Here is a 16260-nt window from a genome sequence, read left to right on the forward strand (position 1 = left end):
CCTTTGGATCATAAGGTATCATAGAAAATAATCACAAATATCTGTTTCTGATAGAAGGATTTAGCAACCTCTATTTTCCACTAAATAGGGAATTCATAACAGAAAAGGTCCAAAATGTAGAAAAGATCTCAATCCTAATTAACCATTCCTATAAAGCTTTCTGCAAAGCTGGTGACAATCTTACTAAGTAGGCAATTTGTATTGACATTTTCCTTGCCAGAAAATTATAAGGGTGGTGTTGTCAAAACACAGTGATGAATGTTTTTCAGCCAACAAAATCTAAAGTGAATTTTAGGATTCTTAGGTATGATTTGTAACTCAATATAGGGTGTTAATTTTTCCGTGGGAGTATAATTGTCAAAACTATAATGAACTCAGAAGGAAAAAATGATTTAAAATTATTAATTTGTACCCAGCATAGCTTTTTAGGAATATACCTATAGAAATAAATCAAGGTTCAACTCACTTTCATTTTTAATCCTTAGGCCATGTGTATGATCAAAAGATAGAAAATAATATAGCCTAAAATATACAAATAATGTTGCAAAAAAATGGTAGAACTCCTTGAGGCTGTGATGGCAGTTTGTCATTTTTGCCACTGCTGTCCTCCCTGTGTCTACAGCAGAAATTGCATAAAGATCATGGCATTTTTTACTCCAACAGAGCCTAGAGGAAACTTTAAAATACTTTATGATATAATACTTTACAGCAGCTAGAAGCCATCTCAAAATGGCACAGAGAGAAACCTATTTTCATCCTTGTAAGTGTTACAAAAGACATTAGTCATCATGTTAATTATAAAGTACAGGTTTGAATATAATTCTGAGTATTGTAGCCAATAGAGGAATCTGCATTTGTTCTAAAATGACTTAAAATTTAAACATAATGCTAGAAGAAGGATGGCTTATTCGAATTTCAACTGCAGAAGAAGAATATGTGCAATTTTAAAAGGTGACATCTTACATAACTATTGGAAATAAATGTAATATCTTAACAGTATTTACATACCTCTGCCTTTTTCTTTTCTATGAATAGTTGAACCGTAATAGTATTTTGTCCATCCTATAGTTTCACAATACATTTCATTAACCTTGCATGTTTCAGTTATTTTAAATATTAGTTACATTTCAAGAAACAAAACTCTGTAATGCATCCTGGTAAATTAGTCTCTAATAAATGGGGACTAGAGCATGAAACTCAAACAAGAATGTTTAATGGAATACAAATATCCAGTCTAAAAATGCTAATAAAAATCTGCCTTCTTTGGGTAAAGGTTCTTGGCTATTACACAAAAAACCACACGTGGCTCCCCTCAAAATGCATTATAGACCAGGCTCATAATCTTTCCTTGCACAAAAATGGCACAAGAATTGATTTCAATTATCATTTAATACCTATTTCCCTCTCCTGTCAAAAAATGTTCCATACACATGAAACTGAGGGTTGGCAGCCTGAACTCATTTATGGAACTTTTAAAGACTATTGATTTACCATTGAATTTTCTAGTTTTCTAGTTCTCTCATTGTTACTGGAAGGATGCCTCAGAGTCTGAATTAGATGATAGGAAAGGCTGGAATGCTGATAGGCTTACTCAAGGCTGATGAAAAGAGAAACTTCTCAAAAATTTGTCAAAATGCATTTTATAAATTAGGTTAGCATGATTGATTATAGAGTCAACATTTCTCATGTCGTGCTGAACTGAATGTTAATTATATCTCTTCTTGCTTTGTTGTGCCCCGATACATCTCCTTGATGTCTGGGTGTTAACCCTTAGAGAAAATATGAAATAATTTAAAAATAAATTAAACATATGTCTTTAGAAACTAGAAACTGTTTTGTATACCTGAAGTCTTTGTTTTTGTTTTTGATCTGCTTTTTAAAAAGCTATACACCAACATATGAGTTACAAGGGAGTGCTTATATAAGCAGACTTTTATGTTGTCAGTATGTTTCCATAGGGTGAAATGTTCTGACTGACACTTCCAGAAGCTGTGTGCCTTTACATGCACATAACGGTAACCTTTGTTACTGTTACACTATATAACCTTTGTTAAAAGGACAGCATTTCCACAAGGAATAGCATACTTATTAACAGCACTAACTTGGTTCTAGCTAAGCAGAGAACAGACTTTTAGTACCAGAAGGAAACTAAGGTGACACAGTTTTTTCTTTAAACACTCTCTCACTGCTCTGTCCCCCTTAGAGATGTGTATTTTCCTATAAATGTTGCCATTATTTTCCTCTTCAGGGTGGGATGCAAAGTTTATGGGGCCTCAAAACTATATAATTTTGCATTCTCTGTTTAAGAAAAAGATTTAAAAATTATGTATACATAGTTGGCAGGAAAGTGAATATTTATTTTGAATGAGAAAAGCAATAACAAACAACTGTAAATTTTCTAAACCTGAAAATACTATTAACATCACAAAATCTAGAAAACAATACAGAATTTCTGTTTTGTTAGTCAACGAATCCCTATGCTTTTTGGAGGTCTACGTTTTGATCATCTTCTAATATGAAAATAATTTTGATAATATTTTCTATAGAGAAGAAAGAAAATTAAGGATTTTTTTCTTTAGCTGGTTGATAGAAAAAAAATAGAGTTGTTACAGATAGTTTTAAAAAGTGCATTTCTGTTTCACAACTCATTGCTAGTTATGTTATAGCCATTAGCATTGTTCTGATATTTGGGGAAACTTCTGTCAAGTCTGTTTCATAGCTGAGCTGAATGATTTGAAAGAGTTGTCCACAGAGCATAATCTGGCCCAATATAATTCAAACCTTATTTCTCCTCCACTAATCACGTCTTTCCTGTATCAGTGTTGTAGTTCACAATCGATAGCCGTAAAACCTCTATCTGTGAATACTTGTGTCACAACACTAGGTGAGATGGTAGGAGTATTCCTGGAAATATTTCTACAACAGAACAGTAGCAATATCTAAATAATGCAAACAAAATATTTCTCTAAACCCAAACTAAATAAATGTCTAACTCTTCTTCACAGATAGTCATGCCCCCTCTACCACCATTTGACCCAAAGGGCAGTGTGATAGGTGGGGATGTCACCTGGGGATTGCAGGTAAAATTCCTTACTTTTGCAACAAAGAGTGACGACCATGTAAACACATTTATAATCCCCTCCCACAGCCATGGAGGGAGCTTCTTTAGCATCAAAGTCACTCCTTCACTGTCCACCCCTCCCCATTATGGCCTTCCTTCCTGTGCCTCTTCCTTTAACCATTCCCATGTACAAACACACATTTGAGTGAGGCCTGCTTGGTTTTTCTTACTCTTTCCAAATGCACTTGCCATCAAACCTATTGTTTTTACCTTCAGCTTTACCTTTGGCCTGAATACTTCCAGTCTCATCCCTGTCATCATAGGTAGGACCACATCTCAGTAAGCCTCACTATTGTTAATTCCCTAAATCTTCTCCTTTCTTCATCCTCTTCTTTAATCTACCCTAGACAACTAAGAATTATGAAATTCCCCAAAACCTCAGGTTACCTTCTGCTATGAAATCTTCAGGTGGCATTTTATTATAAGTGAAGTTACAACCTCAGCCTTGAGGGTATATGTAACTCTTCTCTACTTTTCTCTCCATTATTTCCCTGCTATCTTAAAGAAATTCTATGTCACCAAATTGTTCTTCCAGATTCTTTAGACTTGCTTTGAAAGTTTCCTTTTCTTGTCTTTGCTCTTACCATCCCTTCTGCATGGAGTTTTCTCACTCTTGTCTCTGCTTCTAAATGTTATAACTATTATCCTGGTCTCCTTGCAGTTGTTTTTCTTACCCTCTTAGAGGTTTTCTAAAACAGCCATATAGCCATCAGTGATAATTCCCTTTACTGGAGCAGGCATATTTTCTATTTGGTACTTATTATATGCCATATTCTACTGTCATAATATATATGTTTATATATGTATTAGCATGCATATGTATAACCTTTTCCCCTAAATATCATAAGTAGGTTCAATTCAAAGCACTTTACTTAGTACTGAAAAGAAAAAGCAAATTTAAGAAACACTGCCTTTAGGATGTATAAAATCTTGTAAGTGAGATAAGATAATAGCAAATGACTTCTAATAGAGGGAGAGTAAGATAAGAGCCCTATATAGCAAATGCATATATGTTAATTGTTGGACTAATGCTGTCTCTCCCACTAGATGGCATACTTTTTAGAGTACAGTTTCTCTTTAACTACAGTTTGTATATTTCCAGCACTTAGTTTCTGGAGGTATTGAGTTCTCTGTAGTTGGAGGTATTCATGTAGGTATAAATACTGGGAGATGTCCTAAGTACTGCTGAGAGGACTAAAACACTGGCTAGTGGTCTAGATGGGAGTATGAAGTACAACTGATCTGTGTGAAACGGTGTGAGTTCTCTGTGAGACAGTACTCTACAGGATACTTTATGGTTCTTTACCAAGAGGAAACACAATGCATCAGGTAGAGAGGTTGTAGAGACAGAAAAGTGGATGCAATTCTCAGTTCCAAGCTTCAGTTTCTTTACCTACTAAAATAGTAAAATCTAAAACTAGTTGCTAGTATTATCCTGAGATTAAGAGAGTTAATATACAGTGACTGGAACCTAGGAGGTATTCAAAAGTTTTAGTTTTAATTTATTCTCTTTTAGCACTGGTAGAGCTGATAATGCTTAATATTTTGTCCTATGGAAGCTTTTATTGAAATATTATTTTTGATTCGGCAAATCTACTTCAATCATGAAGATGGATCTACAAAATGTAAATATACCGTCTTAGCAGAAGGTCAATGAAAAAAAGCTTTAAAATATTTAAAGTCTGGGTTACGATGTGTAACACACTAAAATTCAAAAAACTTTTAAGACTCAGCTAACACTAATGATGGTTTTAAACAGCATTCTCAATTACAGTAAGCTGTCTCTTGTCAGGCCAGCTGCCAGGAGTGGATTTGATTACCTAAATACATTCTATGTGGTCAGAAATTTAACACGGAAAACCCAGCAGGGGAGAAAGAAGTCTGAAGAGTGAATTGACTCATAGTGTGATTTACAATAAAAGGAAGCTTTTCTAAGAAATTTTATCTGAAAGTTAAGAACTCCTTTGAGATTTTCACCATCAACTCAGCACGGTGCTATTATTTTGTTATTGAAACACTTAAACTTTTGTTTTTCTTACCCCTTGCAGAGGAATCAATAGTCTAAAATTAGAGCAGAGAGTAGCAGCTCTTGAGTGCTAATCGGGGTTGGGCACTAAGGATTTCAAAGATTGCAGCCAGCAGCCTATCAGCCACGTATTAAACCTTACTCATTAAATTGCTTTTAGAAACAAAAATAATGAAAATATAATACAGGACAGGTTTTCATAAAATATGCTATAAACAGTTTTTCAAAAATATATCTATATACTTTTTACCATTATCAATAGTATGTTCTCCTAGATAGATTTTGGGATGTCTGCCAAGCTCATAATACTTTTTCCTCTCTAAAAATTAGTGTCTCTCCATGTTGGGGCTGGGTTCCCAGTAACTACGTTTATATTGTGCAAACTTCTCCCCTCCCCTTGCCATTGGTGACTGATGAGTGGTAGATCCCAGACCTAATTTCAATTGACTTCTTCCCTATAGTTAGTGACTGACTAGTGCTAGACACCTGACAACCCTGGCTGAATGCCATTTTCCCACCGAGGATATGGAACAGAATGGACAGGCTAGTATCTGTTGGTGACTAGAGCTGAACAGAAAAACATGGCAGCCCTGGGTGGAGGTATTTTACCACATGTAAGTCACATTGTCAGAGGAGCCAAGAAAAAAAAAAAAATCCAGTATGTAGATAAAATGGAATGGAAACACATGCAGACAAAACAGAGATGAGATAAAAAGAGAGATTCCTTATAGTTTTCTAATTCCCTTTTTATTTTTATTTATTTATTTATTTATTTATTGAGACAGACATTCTGTCGCCCAGGTTGGAGTGCAGTGGTACGATCTCGGCTCGCTGCAAGCTCTGCCTCCCGAGTTTAAGCAATTCTCCTGCCTCAGCCTCCTGAGTAGCTGGGACTGTAAGCACATGCCACCATGCCCGGCTTTTTGTATTTTTAGTAGAGACAGGGTTTCACCATGTTAGCCAGGATGGTCTCAATCTCCTGACTTCATGATCCACCTGTCTCGGCCTCCCAAAGTGCTGGGATTACAGGCGTGAGCCACCGCGCCCATTTGGTACAGACCTTTCTTAAGCTCAGATGGAATTCCTGGCATTCCTATGGCAGGATTTTATGAACTAATATTCATATGACACTTCCCCCAAAGCCAGCTTTTTAAAACTTTTACTAAATGAAGTTGAAAGTGCGTCTGCTTTTTGCAATCAATAATGCCTGATTCACAAAAAATAGATTATAAGTATCTATGACTTCAAAGCGTCCATAACTTATCACAAACAAAAATTAAAGAATATTATATATGATAAAATTTTATGTAATAGTTACCTTTTACTGAATACCAACAACATTCTAGGTATTTACACATGCTTATAAGTGCTTATGAATATTTATTTTTAATCTTCAATAGAGTCTTGAGAGGCTGAAACAATTATTCCCATTAGATAGAAGAGAAATCCAAACCTCAAAGTGTTTATAAAATTACACAGGTAGTGTCAAAGCTAGAATTCAGACCTTGAGATGCTGCTGTTTTGAAATGCCACATCTTGTCCACCCAGTGACACTTAGGAATCTCAGACTGAACCTTCAACTTCCCTTGTGATATCTTCATTTCAATAAACAATGTCTCAATTTAATCCAGTCATTCAGTCTAATCACCTTCACTTTATAAAAACATTCCTTTACTCCTCTTTCTTTCACACATCCACATATTTTCCATCATCAAATCTTAACAGATGATTTTTGCAGTACACTTAGAATTGAACGTCCTCTCATCCCTTCCATCATCCTGTCATGGGGTGGGTGCGGGGGCACCGCAACCAGTTAACAGTCTCCTTGTTTCCACTTGTGTGCCTACCTCCACCCTCATGTTCTATTATCCACGGTGTAGGCAGAATAAACCTTTCAAAATATAAATCTAATCATGCCACTTTCCTCCTCCGCACCCTCCAACAGCACCATGAATTGGACTGTCCACTGCCCCAGTGTTATTTGCTACCTCTCCCTCACACATTCTGCTCCAGCTTTAATGTCCTCCTTGCTGATCCCCAAATATTTCAAACAGGTTCCACTTCAGGGCATTTATGCTTGCAGTTTTCTCTACCAGGGATAAGTGTTTACAGAGGCAGCCACTGGCCAAGACCCTCAATTATTTTAAGCATTTGCTCAAATGCCTCCACTTCAGTGAGACCTTCCCTAACCACCCATTTTCTGGCAGTGGACTCTCCTCATCTCTCTCTAGAGCACTTACCTCTACATCACTAATTTTTATTCATTTGTTTACATATGTTTGTTTTCTGTCTCTTCCCACTAAAATGTAAGCTTTATGAAAGCAGACATTTGGTTTGATTTGTTCACAGATATGTCTCCAGGACCTTGAGAACACACCTAAAATAAGATGGCGGCTCAGTGACCCCTGACTGACTGAATAGATAAAAGCAAGTGGGTTGATTGTCTAAGTTTTTAAATATTGATACTTGATGTAGTAAAGATGCTTAGATGAACACATTTCATCTGTTCCAGTAGAAGTGGATTTTTACACTTACTTCACTCTTATAGATAATAGTCAATATTTCATATTTAAGCAGTAACATTATTCCTAAAAATGAATACATGATAAAATTAATATACTCTTAGTAATACCTATAAACTATATTCACTTTATTTTATAGCTAAGTTTTGACTATTAACCAGTCCATATGTTTTGAGTGCCCCGTATGTGACAGTAACTGTATTTGACGAGTTTGTTTAATGAGCAATAATTTATGTAAGACGTTGAACAGGACAGCACGCTTATGGACAGTTGCGTGAAACAAATACCTAGATCAGGAGGTGGACATGCTGGAGAGGTTAAAGGCAAAATAAATCTTTTTCATAGTACAATGATCTGGCTTGCATCAGTTAAATTTAACATTTATAGACGACTTCTTATTGTTACACTGTTAGTAAATTTTCCCTTTTCACAAGTTTCACAATCTAGTCTGAGAAATGAACACAGGGACCACGATGTAATTAGTGGAATACTGACAACCAGAACTAAAGGTTAAAAGATGTGTAGATACATAAGATGACCAAAAGATATAGTAGATAGGAAAGGAGGGGGATGCTTGGAAACACTGCATTTCATCTGCTCATTGTATACTTTTTTGAATTTTTTATGCCAATCCCATCTTTAACATGGTGAAAGAAAGAGTCAGGATATATAAATGAAAGACCAGCCACACCGTCTTACAATATTCCCAAAGTGTATAATATAATCATATTATATTTGTCAAATATTTCTGAGTTTTATGCTAATCTTTATCAAGTTCCAGAAATCTCTGAATACATGGCAATTCACCTTTTGTTTATTATTATTTCTCATTTGAAATCTGATCAAACTTCCTAAGGATAAGAAAGCCTCGGGATAGTTTGGTTCTTAAAATACAAGCTCTTTAACTAGCACTAACAGTGATGATACCTGTAAAACAAAACCTTTTCTCAAAATGCTCTCATTTAAATGCACTGCTTAAATTCTGTTGCAAATGACATTCGTTTCTGTAACAAACATTACCTGCTATATTCACAGTATATGAACAGTTTGAGATGTAGCTTGTTAACTAATCAATTTAACTCATCCTTACAACTGATTTCTTGAGAGTACTTACATATTCTTCATAAGCTTCATGGGCTGGAGGTGGAGGCGCTCTGTATCCTGGCACTGTTGGTGCCCCCCGGGCTCGAGGGGTAGGGACACCTCTTGCTACAGGTGGCACTGGAAGGGCTCCACGGGTTACAGTACTTCCTCGAGGGGTGAGAACACCTCGTCCAGGTGGTGGAGGAGGAGGAATGGCACCCCCACGGCCCCTAAGACAAACAAGTCATGTATAGATGAGAAACAGGTGATGCGAGAAAAGAGCCTATCACAGAAAAAGCTTTCCTCCCACAGCCTCCATACAATGAAAGAAATACAAATTTCTCTCTCTCTCTCTCTTTGTGTGTGTGTGTGTTTAATAGAAATTATATAAGATACAAAGTGTGTTGATATCTATGGAAGACAATAATTGTAAATACTATGATTAGTTCTTGTAAAAACCATGTAAAATACTTTTTTATTGTCTTTTACATAACTAAAAACCCAAAGCAAAGAAAAAAACAAACAAAAACCCACTCTGAATATAACCCTATTAAATTCCAAATTCTCCAAGAAGACACAAATCAGAGCATTGTCTGATATATGACTCACTGGACCATCTCTGAAACTGAGCAGCTAGATGTCTACATCTCCTCTATGCTGGGGATTATAGACAGTGATGGACAATGCTGTCATTCACCAAAAAAAAAAAAAAAAAAAAAATTGTCTGCACTTAAATAAAATGTGGAAGTCTAACCATAGTGATATCATTTTATTACAGGAGCTTAAGTTTGAGGTCACTTGAAATCACAACTCTTTGTCACTGATTTATCATCATGCATGTAACCCCCTGAGCTGGTGCTGTTCCTGACAGAACATATTTTCTTATGGTAACTACGGTGTTAGAGGAATACTTTAGTATCTGTAATAAAAATAATAGACTGAATACTTTGTATTGCAGTTCTTGATACAAAATTAGCTTGCAATAAAAGTGTAAGATCAAATGGTTGTAGCCAATTTTTATGGTATTTTGAAGCTTTTAGAAAGGTTGAGTGTTTTTCTGAAGTCTTTGGGCAAAAGCACAGTTATTTCACTTTTTATTATGTCTGAAAGGTTGGCCTCTAGATAGCACTGCTTTCAGTGGGAACACTAAAGCTTTGGAAAAAAAAAAATGATGATCATTGGGATGTCAACAATCACAGTATTTGGCTGTAGCCACATATGGGGACGTAGGTTATGCTGTCTGCTATGAATAGCAGTCAGATTGCTCTTTCTTGCTTAAAATAAAAGTGAGCTTTTATGAGTGAAGAATACCAATGCGGAAAAAGCCTTTAAAATTTTTAAATAGCTTATAGAGCTGATGAATAGAGAAATGATCAAAGAACTTATTGTGAGTCTAATGTATAAAGAATACTCTCCTAGATTGGGAGAGGGTGAAACACAAAGATCCAGAGGCCCAGTGCTGGCTTCAAGTACAACATGGCTGAGAATACAGTATTCTGTATTATCATGATAATATATAAAGGGATGTAAAAACCAGTTTTGCCTTCACTGCTCCTCCAAACACATTTCTGTTTCCTCATAAGCAAGATGAGCATATGTCCAGGTTTTAGAACTGTTGTCCTAGCTTCCTGTTCAGTTTAGCATTTTAACACTCTCAAAAGTATCCATGTGTGGACAATAAATTATATGGTCACCCTACTGTAAACTATATGCACAAGTCTTCACTATACCATTGAATAGTCATGGGTAAGTATTATAATTACCCAGGCTTGAGGTAGATATATTTTTCTAATGAGTAAAATGCAGATTTCTAAATTTTTAGTACTTCCTTCTGCTCTAATATTATATGATGCTCATCATATCAAATCTAATTTTCCATTTTCTTCCTTCATCAACTGACTACCAGACACAGCCCTAGCAAACCTGTCTCCTGAACCTGACTCATTACCTCTTATCCACTATGTTCTTTCGCTGGAATATTAACCTCCTTGTTCTCTCCTCCAACTTAACTCACATCACTTTTTTTAGGATACTGCCCCTGGCTAAAACCACACCACAGTATCCTTTCCTTTATTTGTCTGACTTCCTCTACATTTCTGAACTGAATGTTATCAGTCTAGTTCTTGCTTTCACCCCTCTATTGAAAGTGCTCTTGGCTGAGATCACCAGTAGCCTACTGATTTCCAAATCCACTAGATTTCTTTACAGTTTCCATGCCACAGCACATTTCTACTATTTTTAAGATTGTGGACCATTATCTGGAAAATGTTTCTTCGGACTTTATGACTCTGCTTTTCTCTACTTTTCCTCATTCTTCCTTCTTACTCCTTATCCTCTTTCACTGGCTTCTGGACCCACTTGGGAATCTGGATGTACCCAATTTCTATCCTTGATCTCATGGTTGTACCCTGCAATCTCTACCTCTGATGATGACTATAATCTCTTTCTTCCTAACACAATGCCATATCTTGGCTTGTCTTCTTTATATCAGAAGTTTCTTAACTTGCCTGCATGTTAAAGTTACCTGAGAATCTTTTGAAAATTCCAAATTCCAGGCCATATCCTAGGCCAATTAAACCATAATCTCTGGAGACAGGGAGCTCCCAGCGATTCCAAAATACAGGCCAATTTGGGAACCACTGCCTTAAAAGAATACTCCAATTTAAGCATCTTGACAAGCTTGTCATGTGGGCAGTTCTAAACTATTTTAAACATAAGTTGAGATATTAAGGCATGGAGGGTACAAGTTACCTGCCCAAGGTCACACCAGCCATCCACAGAGCTCAGATTATTTACAGGAATAATTATATTCTTCATTTAATTTGATCCTTCACCTACTCTTAATGATATCATCAATTTCTCATCAATCTAGACACCAAAAATTTATCTTTCTCTTGGGGAACCCTTCTTATCCAACATCTAATTGGCATTAATTCATATAAATGTTAATCTCTAATCTGGCCCTATCCCTATCTATTACAAATGCTGCTCATTTTTATCTGCCTTGGATGATGGACTCATTTTCCCATTGGCTCCCTTGCTATAAGATGGTTTCTCCGTCTCTGTCTCTCTCTCTCAATCACTGTAACTCTTCTGCATCATCTACAGGGATAACTGAGTAGTCTTTCATATAAATAAATATGATTACTCTCCTCTTTAAAAAAACTCTATTAGTTCCATGTATTAGTTCTCAATGTGGTAAACAAAAGCCTTCAAAATTTATCCCTAATGTTTCATTTTCCAGTGACTGTACTCACTGCAACATGGAGTGGTGATACGTGTTAGAGATGTCATATATTTTCATTCATCAATAATGCAAAATAAATTATTATTACAATATATAGATGTAATGCTTTATTCTCTGTTGCACATTATTATTGGAAAATTAAAGTTATAGACAGGATTATTGAAATGTAAATTGTTTTAATTAAATATATTTTCAACAAATTATATAATTTAAAAATATTCTAGACATCATCTTTTTTAATATAAGTGTAATTAAATAACTTCATAAAGTAATAATTTCATGACTTAATTCAAATTAGCAACCATTAACTCATGCAAAGTTCTCTTATTAATATGATTTTCTATTTTGCAAGGCTATTTTCTTACTCATTTTATATTGTAGATACAGTTTATCATACTGTTTGAAATAGAAGACAATAAAATTCTGTTTCATTTCCTCTCATTAATGCTAGCACCACTAATGATATCAGTACAGCACTGGAAGTGAAATTTAATTTTTAATGTTAATTTTATTTTATTTTTATGTATATAGTATCAGATCTGTATGTTATATGAGATTAAACAGTAAAATCTTTCAATCAAATTTTTCTTCTAAGAAGATATATTAAAATCCAGACCATAATGCACTATCCTATATTCAATTATTTAAATGGATTAAAATCTTAGAATAAGGCTTCTCTGGAATTAAAATCTTATATGGTCCACTCAAAAATGCCAGATGCAAAATTCTACTAAGGGATATCAATAACAAAACAAAATCTATTACTATGATGATTTCATACTATCAAATGCAGATAAATTCATTATTTTAATGCCCCCCCCCCATTTTAAGGCATATGAAATAGAAAAGTGTGTGCCCTCCTCAGGTATCCTAAATATATACTTAGTTTCTTTGTTTTTTTTCTTTTTTTATTATTATACTTTAAGTTCTAGGGTACATGTGCATAATGTGCATAACGTGCAGGTTTGTTACATATGTATACTTGTGCCATGTTGGTGTGCTGCACCCATCAACTCGTCAGCACCCATCAATTCGTCATTTATATCAGGTATAACTCCCAATGCAATCCCTTCCCCCTCCCCCCTCCCCATGACAGGCCCCGATGTGTGATGTTCCCCTTCCCGAGTCCAAGTGATCTCATTGTTCAGTTCCCATCTATGAATGAGAACATGCGGTGTTTGGTTTTCTCTTCCTGTGATAGTTTGCTAAGAATGATGGTTTCCAGCTGCATCCATGTCCCTACAAAGGACGCAAACTCATCCTTTTTTATGGCTGCATAGTATTCCATGGTGTATATGTGCCACATTTTCTTAAAACAGTCTGTCACTGATGGACATTTGGGTTGATTCCAAATCTTTGCTATTGTGAATAGTGCCGCAATAAACATACGTGTGCATGTGTCTTTATAGCAGCATGATTTATAATCCTTTGGGTATATACCCAGTAGTGGGATGGCTGGGTCATATGGTACATCTAGTTCTAGATCCTTGAGGAATTGCCATACTGTTTTCCATAATGGTTGAACTAGTTTACAGTCCCACCAACAGTGTAAAAGTGTTCCTATTTCTCCACATCCTCTCCAGCACCTGTTGTTTCCTGACTTCTTAATGATTGCCATTCTAACTGGTGTGAGATGGTATCTCATTGTGGTTTTGATTTGCATTTCTCTGATGGCCAGTGATGATGAGCATTTTTTCATGTGTCTGTTGGCTGTATGAATGTCTTCTTTTGAGAAATGTCTGTTCATATCCTTTGCCCACTTTTTGATGGGGTTGTTTGTTTTTTTCTTGTATATTTGTTTGAGTTCTTTGTAGATTCTGGATATTAGCCCTTTGTCAGATGAGCAGGTTGCAAAAATTTTCTCCCATTCTGTAGGTTGCCTGTTCACTCTGGTGGTAGTTTCTTTTGCTGTGCAGAAGCTCTTTAGTTTAATTAGATCCTATTTGTCAATTTTGGCTTTTGCTGCCGTTGCTTTTGGTGTTTTAGACATGAAGTCCTTGCCCATGCCTATGTCCTGAATGGTAATACCTAGGTTTTCTTCTAGGGTTTTTATGGTATTAGGTCTAACATGTAAGTCTCTAATCCATCTTGAATTAATCTTCGTATAAGGAGTAAGGAAAGGATCCAGTTTCAGCTTTCTACTTATGGCTAGCCAATTTTCCCAGCACCATTTATTAAATAGGGAATCCTTTCCCCATTTCTTGTTTCTCTCAGGTTTGTCAAAGATCAGATGGCGGTACATGTGTGGTATTATTTCTGAGGACTCTGTTCAGTTCCATTGGTCTATATCTCTGTTTTGGTACCAGTACCATGCTGTTTTGGTTACTGTAGCCTTGTAGTATAGTTTGAAGTCAGGTAGCATGACGCCTCCAGCTTTGTCCTTTTGACTTAGGATTGTCTTGGCAATGCGGGCTCTTTTTTGGTTCCATATGAACTTTAAAGCAGTTTTTTCTAATTCTGTGAAGAAATTCATTGGTAGCTTGATGGGGATGGCATTGAATCTATAAATAACCTTGGGCAGTACGGCCATTTTCACGATATTGATTCTTCCTATCCATGAGCATGGTATGTTCTTCCATTTGTTTGTATCCTCTTTTATTTCACTGAGCGGTGGTTTGGAGTTCCCTTGAAGAGGTCCTTGACGTCCCTTGTAAGTTGGATTCCTAGGTATATTATTCTCTTTGAAGCAATTGTGAATGGAAGTTCATTCCTGATTTGGCTCTCTGTTTCTCTGTTACTGGTGTACAAGAACGCCTGGTGAAACCCCGTCTCTACTAAAAAATACAAAAAATTAGGCGGGCGAGGTGGCGGGCGCCTATAGTCCCAGCTACTCCGGAGGCTGAGGCAGGAGAATGGTGTAAACCCGGGAGGCGGAGCTTGCAGTGAGCTGAGATCCAGCCACTGCACTCCAGCCTGGGCGACAGAGCGAGACTCTGTCTAAAAAAAAAAAAAAAAGAATGCTTGTGAATTTTGCACATTAATTTTGTATCCTGAGACTTTCCTGAAGTTGCTTATCAGCTTAAGGAGATTTTGGGTTGAGACAATGGGGTTTTCTAAATATACAATCATGTCATCTGCAAACAGGCACAATTTAACTTCTTCTTTTCCCTACTGAATACCCTTGATTTCTTTCTCTTGCCTGATTGCCCTAGCCAGAACTTCCAACACTATGTTGAATAGGAGCGGTGAGAGAGGGCATCCCTGTCTGTGCCAGTTTTCAAGGGGAATTTTTCCAGTTTTTGCCCATTCAGTATGATATTGGCTGTGGGTTTGTCATAAATAGCTCTTATTATTTTGAGTACGTTCCATCAATACCAAATTTATTGAGTGTTTTTAGCATGAAGGGCTGTTGAATTTTGTCAAAAGCCTTTTCTGCATCTGTTGAGATAATCATGTGGTTCTTGTCTTTGGTTCTGTTTATATGCTGGATTACGTTTATTGATTGCGAATGTTGAACCAGCCTTGCATCCCAGGGATGAAGCCCACTTGATCATGGTGGATATGCTTTTTGATGTGCTGCTGAATCCGGTTTGCCAGTATTTTATTGAGGATTTTTGCATCGATGTTCATCAGGGATATTGGTCTAAAATTATCTTTTTTGTTGTGTCTCTGCCAGGCTTTGGTATCAGGATGATGTTGGCCTCATAAAATGAGTTAGGGAGGATTCCCTCTTTTTCTATTGATTGGAATAGTTACAGAAGGAATGGTACCAGCTCCTCCCTGTACCTCTGGTAGAATTCAGCTGTGAATCCATCTGGTCCTGGACTTTTTTTGGTGGGTAGGCTATTAATTATTGCCCCAATTTCAGAGCCTGCTATTGGTCTATTCAGGGATTCAACTTCTTCCTGGTTTAGTCTTGGAAGAGTTTAAGTGTCCAGAAATTTATCCATTTCTTCTAGATTTTCTAGTTTATTTGCGTAGAGGTGTTTATAGTATTCTCTGATGGTACTTTGTATTTCTGTGGGGTTGGTGGTGATATCCCCTTTATCATTTTTTATTGCGTCTATTTGATTCCTCTCTCTTTTCTTCTTTATTAGTCTTGCTAGCGGTCTATCAATTTTGTTGATCTTTTCAAAAAAACATCTCCTGGATTCATTGATGTTTTGGAGGGTTTTTTGTGTCTCTATCTCCTTCAGTTCTGCTCTGATCTTAGTTATTTCTTGCCTTCTGCTAGCTTTTGAAGGTGTTTGCTCTTGCCTCTCTAGTTCTTTTAATTGTGATGTTAGAGGGTCAATTTTAGATCTTTCCAGCTTTCTCTTGT

The 16260-nt window shown here is 36.3% G+C and overlaps 1 protein-coding gene across 1 annotated transcript in view; it reads right to left on the reverse strand.

Annotated features, from left to right (window-relative positions):
• KHDRBS2 (KH RNA binding domain containing, signal transduction associated 2) overlaps positions 1-16260 on the reverse strand; it is a 591787-nt gene that overhangs the window by 192203 nt on the left and 383324 nt on the right. Inside the window, exon 6 of the mRNA XM_033217544.1 lies at positions 8784-8982. Within this exon, the coding sequence (XP_033073435.1) occupies positions 8784-8982 (199 nt within the window). The remainder of the gene's footprint in view (positions 1-8783; positions 8983-16260) is intronic.

This window comes from Trachypithecus francoisi, unplaced genomic scaffold, assembly GCF_009764315.1.
Source record: "Trachypithecus francoisi isolate TF-2019V2 unplaced genomic scaffold, Tfra_2.0 Lachesis_group10, whole genome shotgun sequence".
Classification (NCBI taxonomy): Eukaryota; Metazoa; Chordata; class Mammalia; order Primates; family Cercopithecidae; genus Trachypithecus; species Trachypithecus francoisi.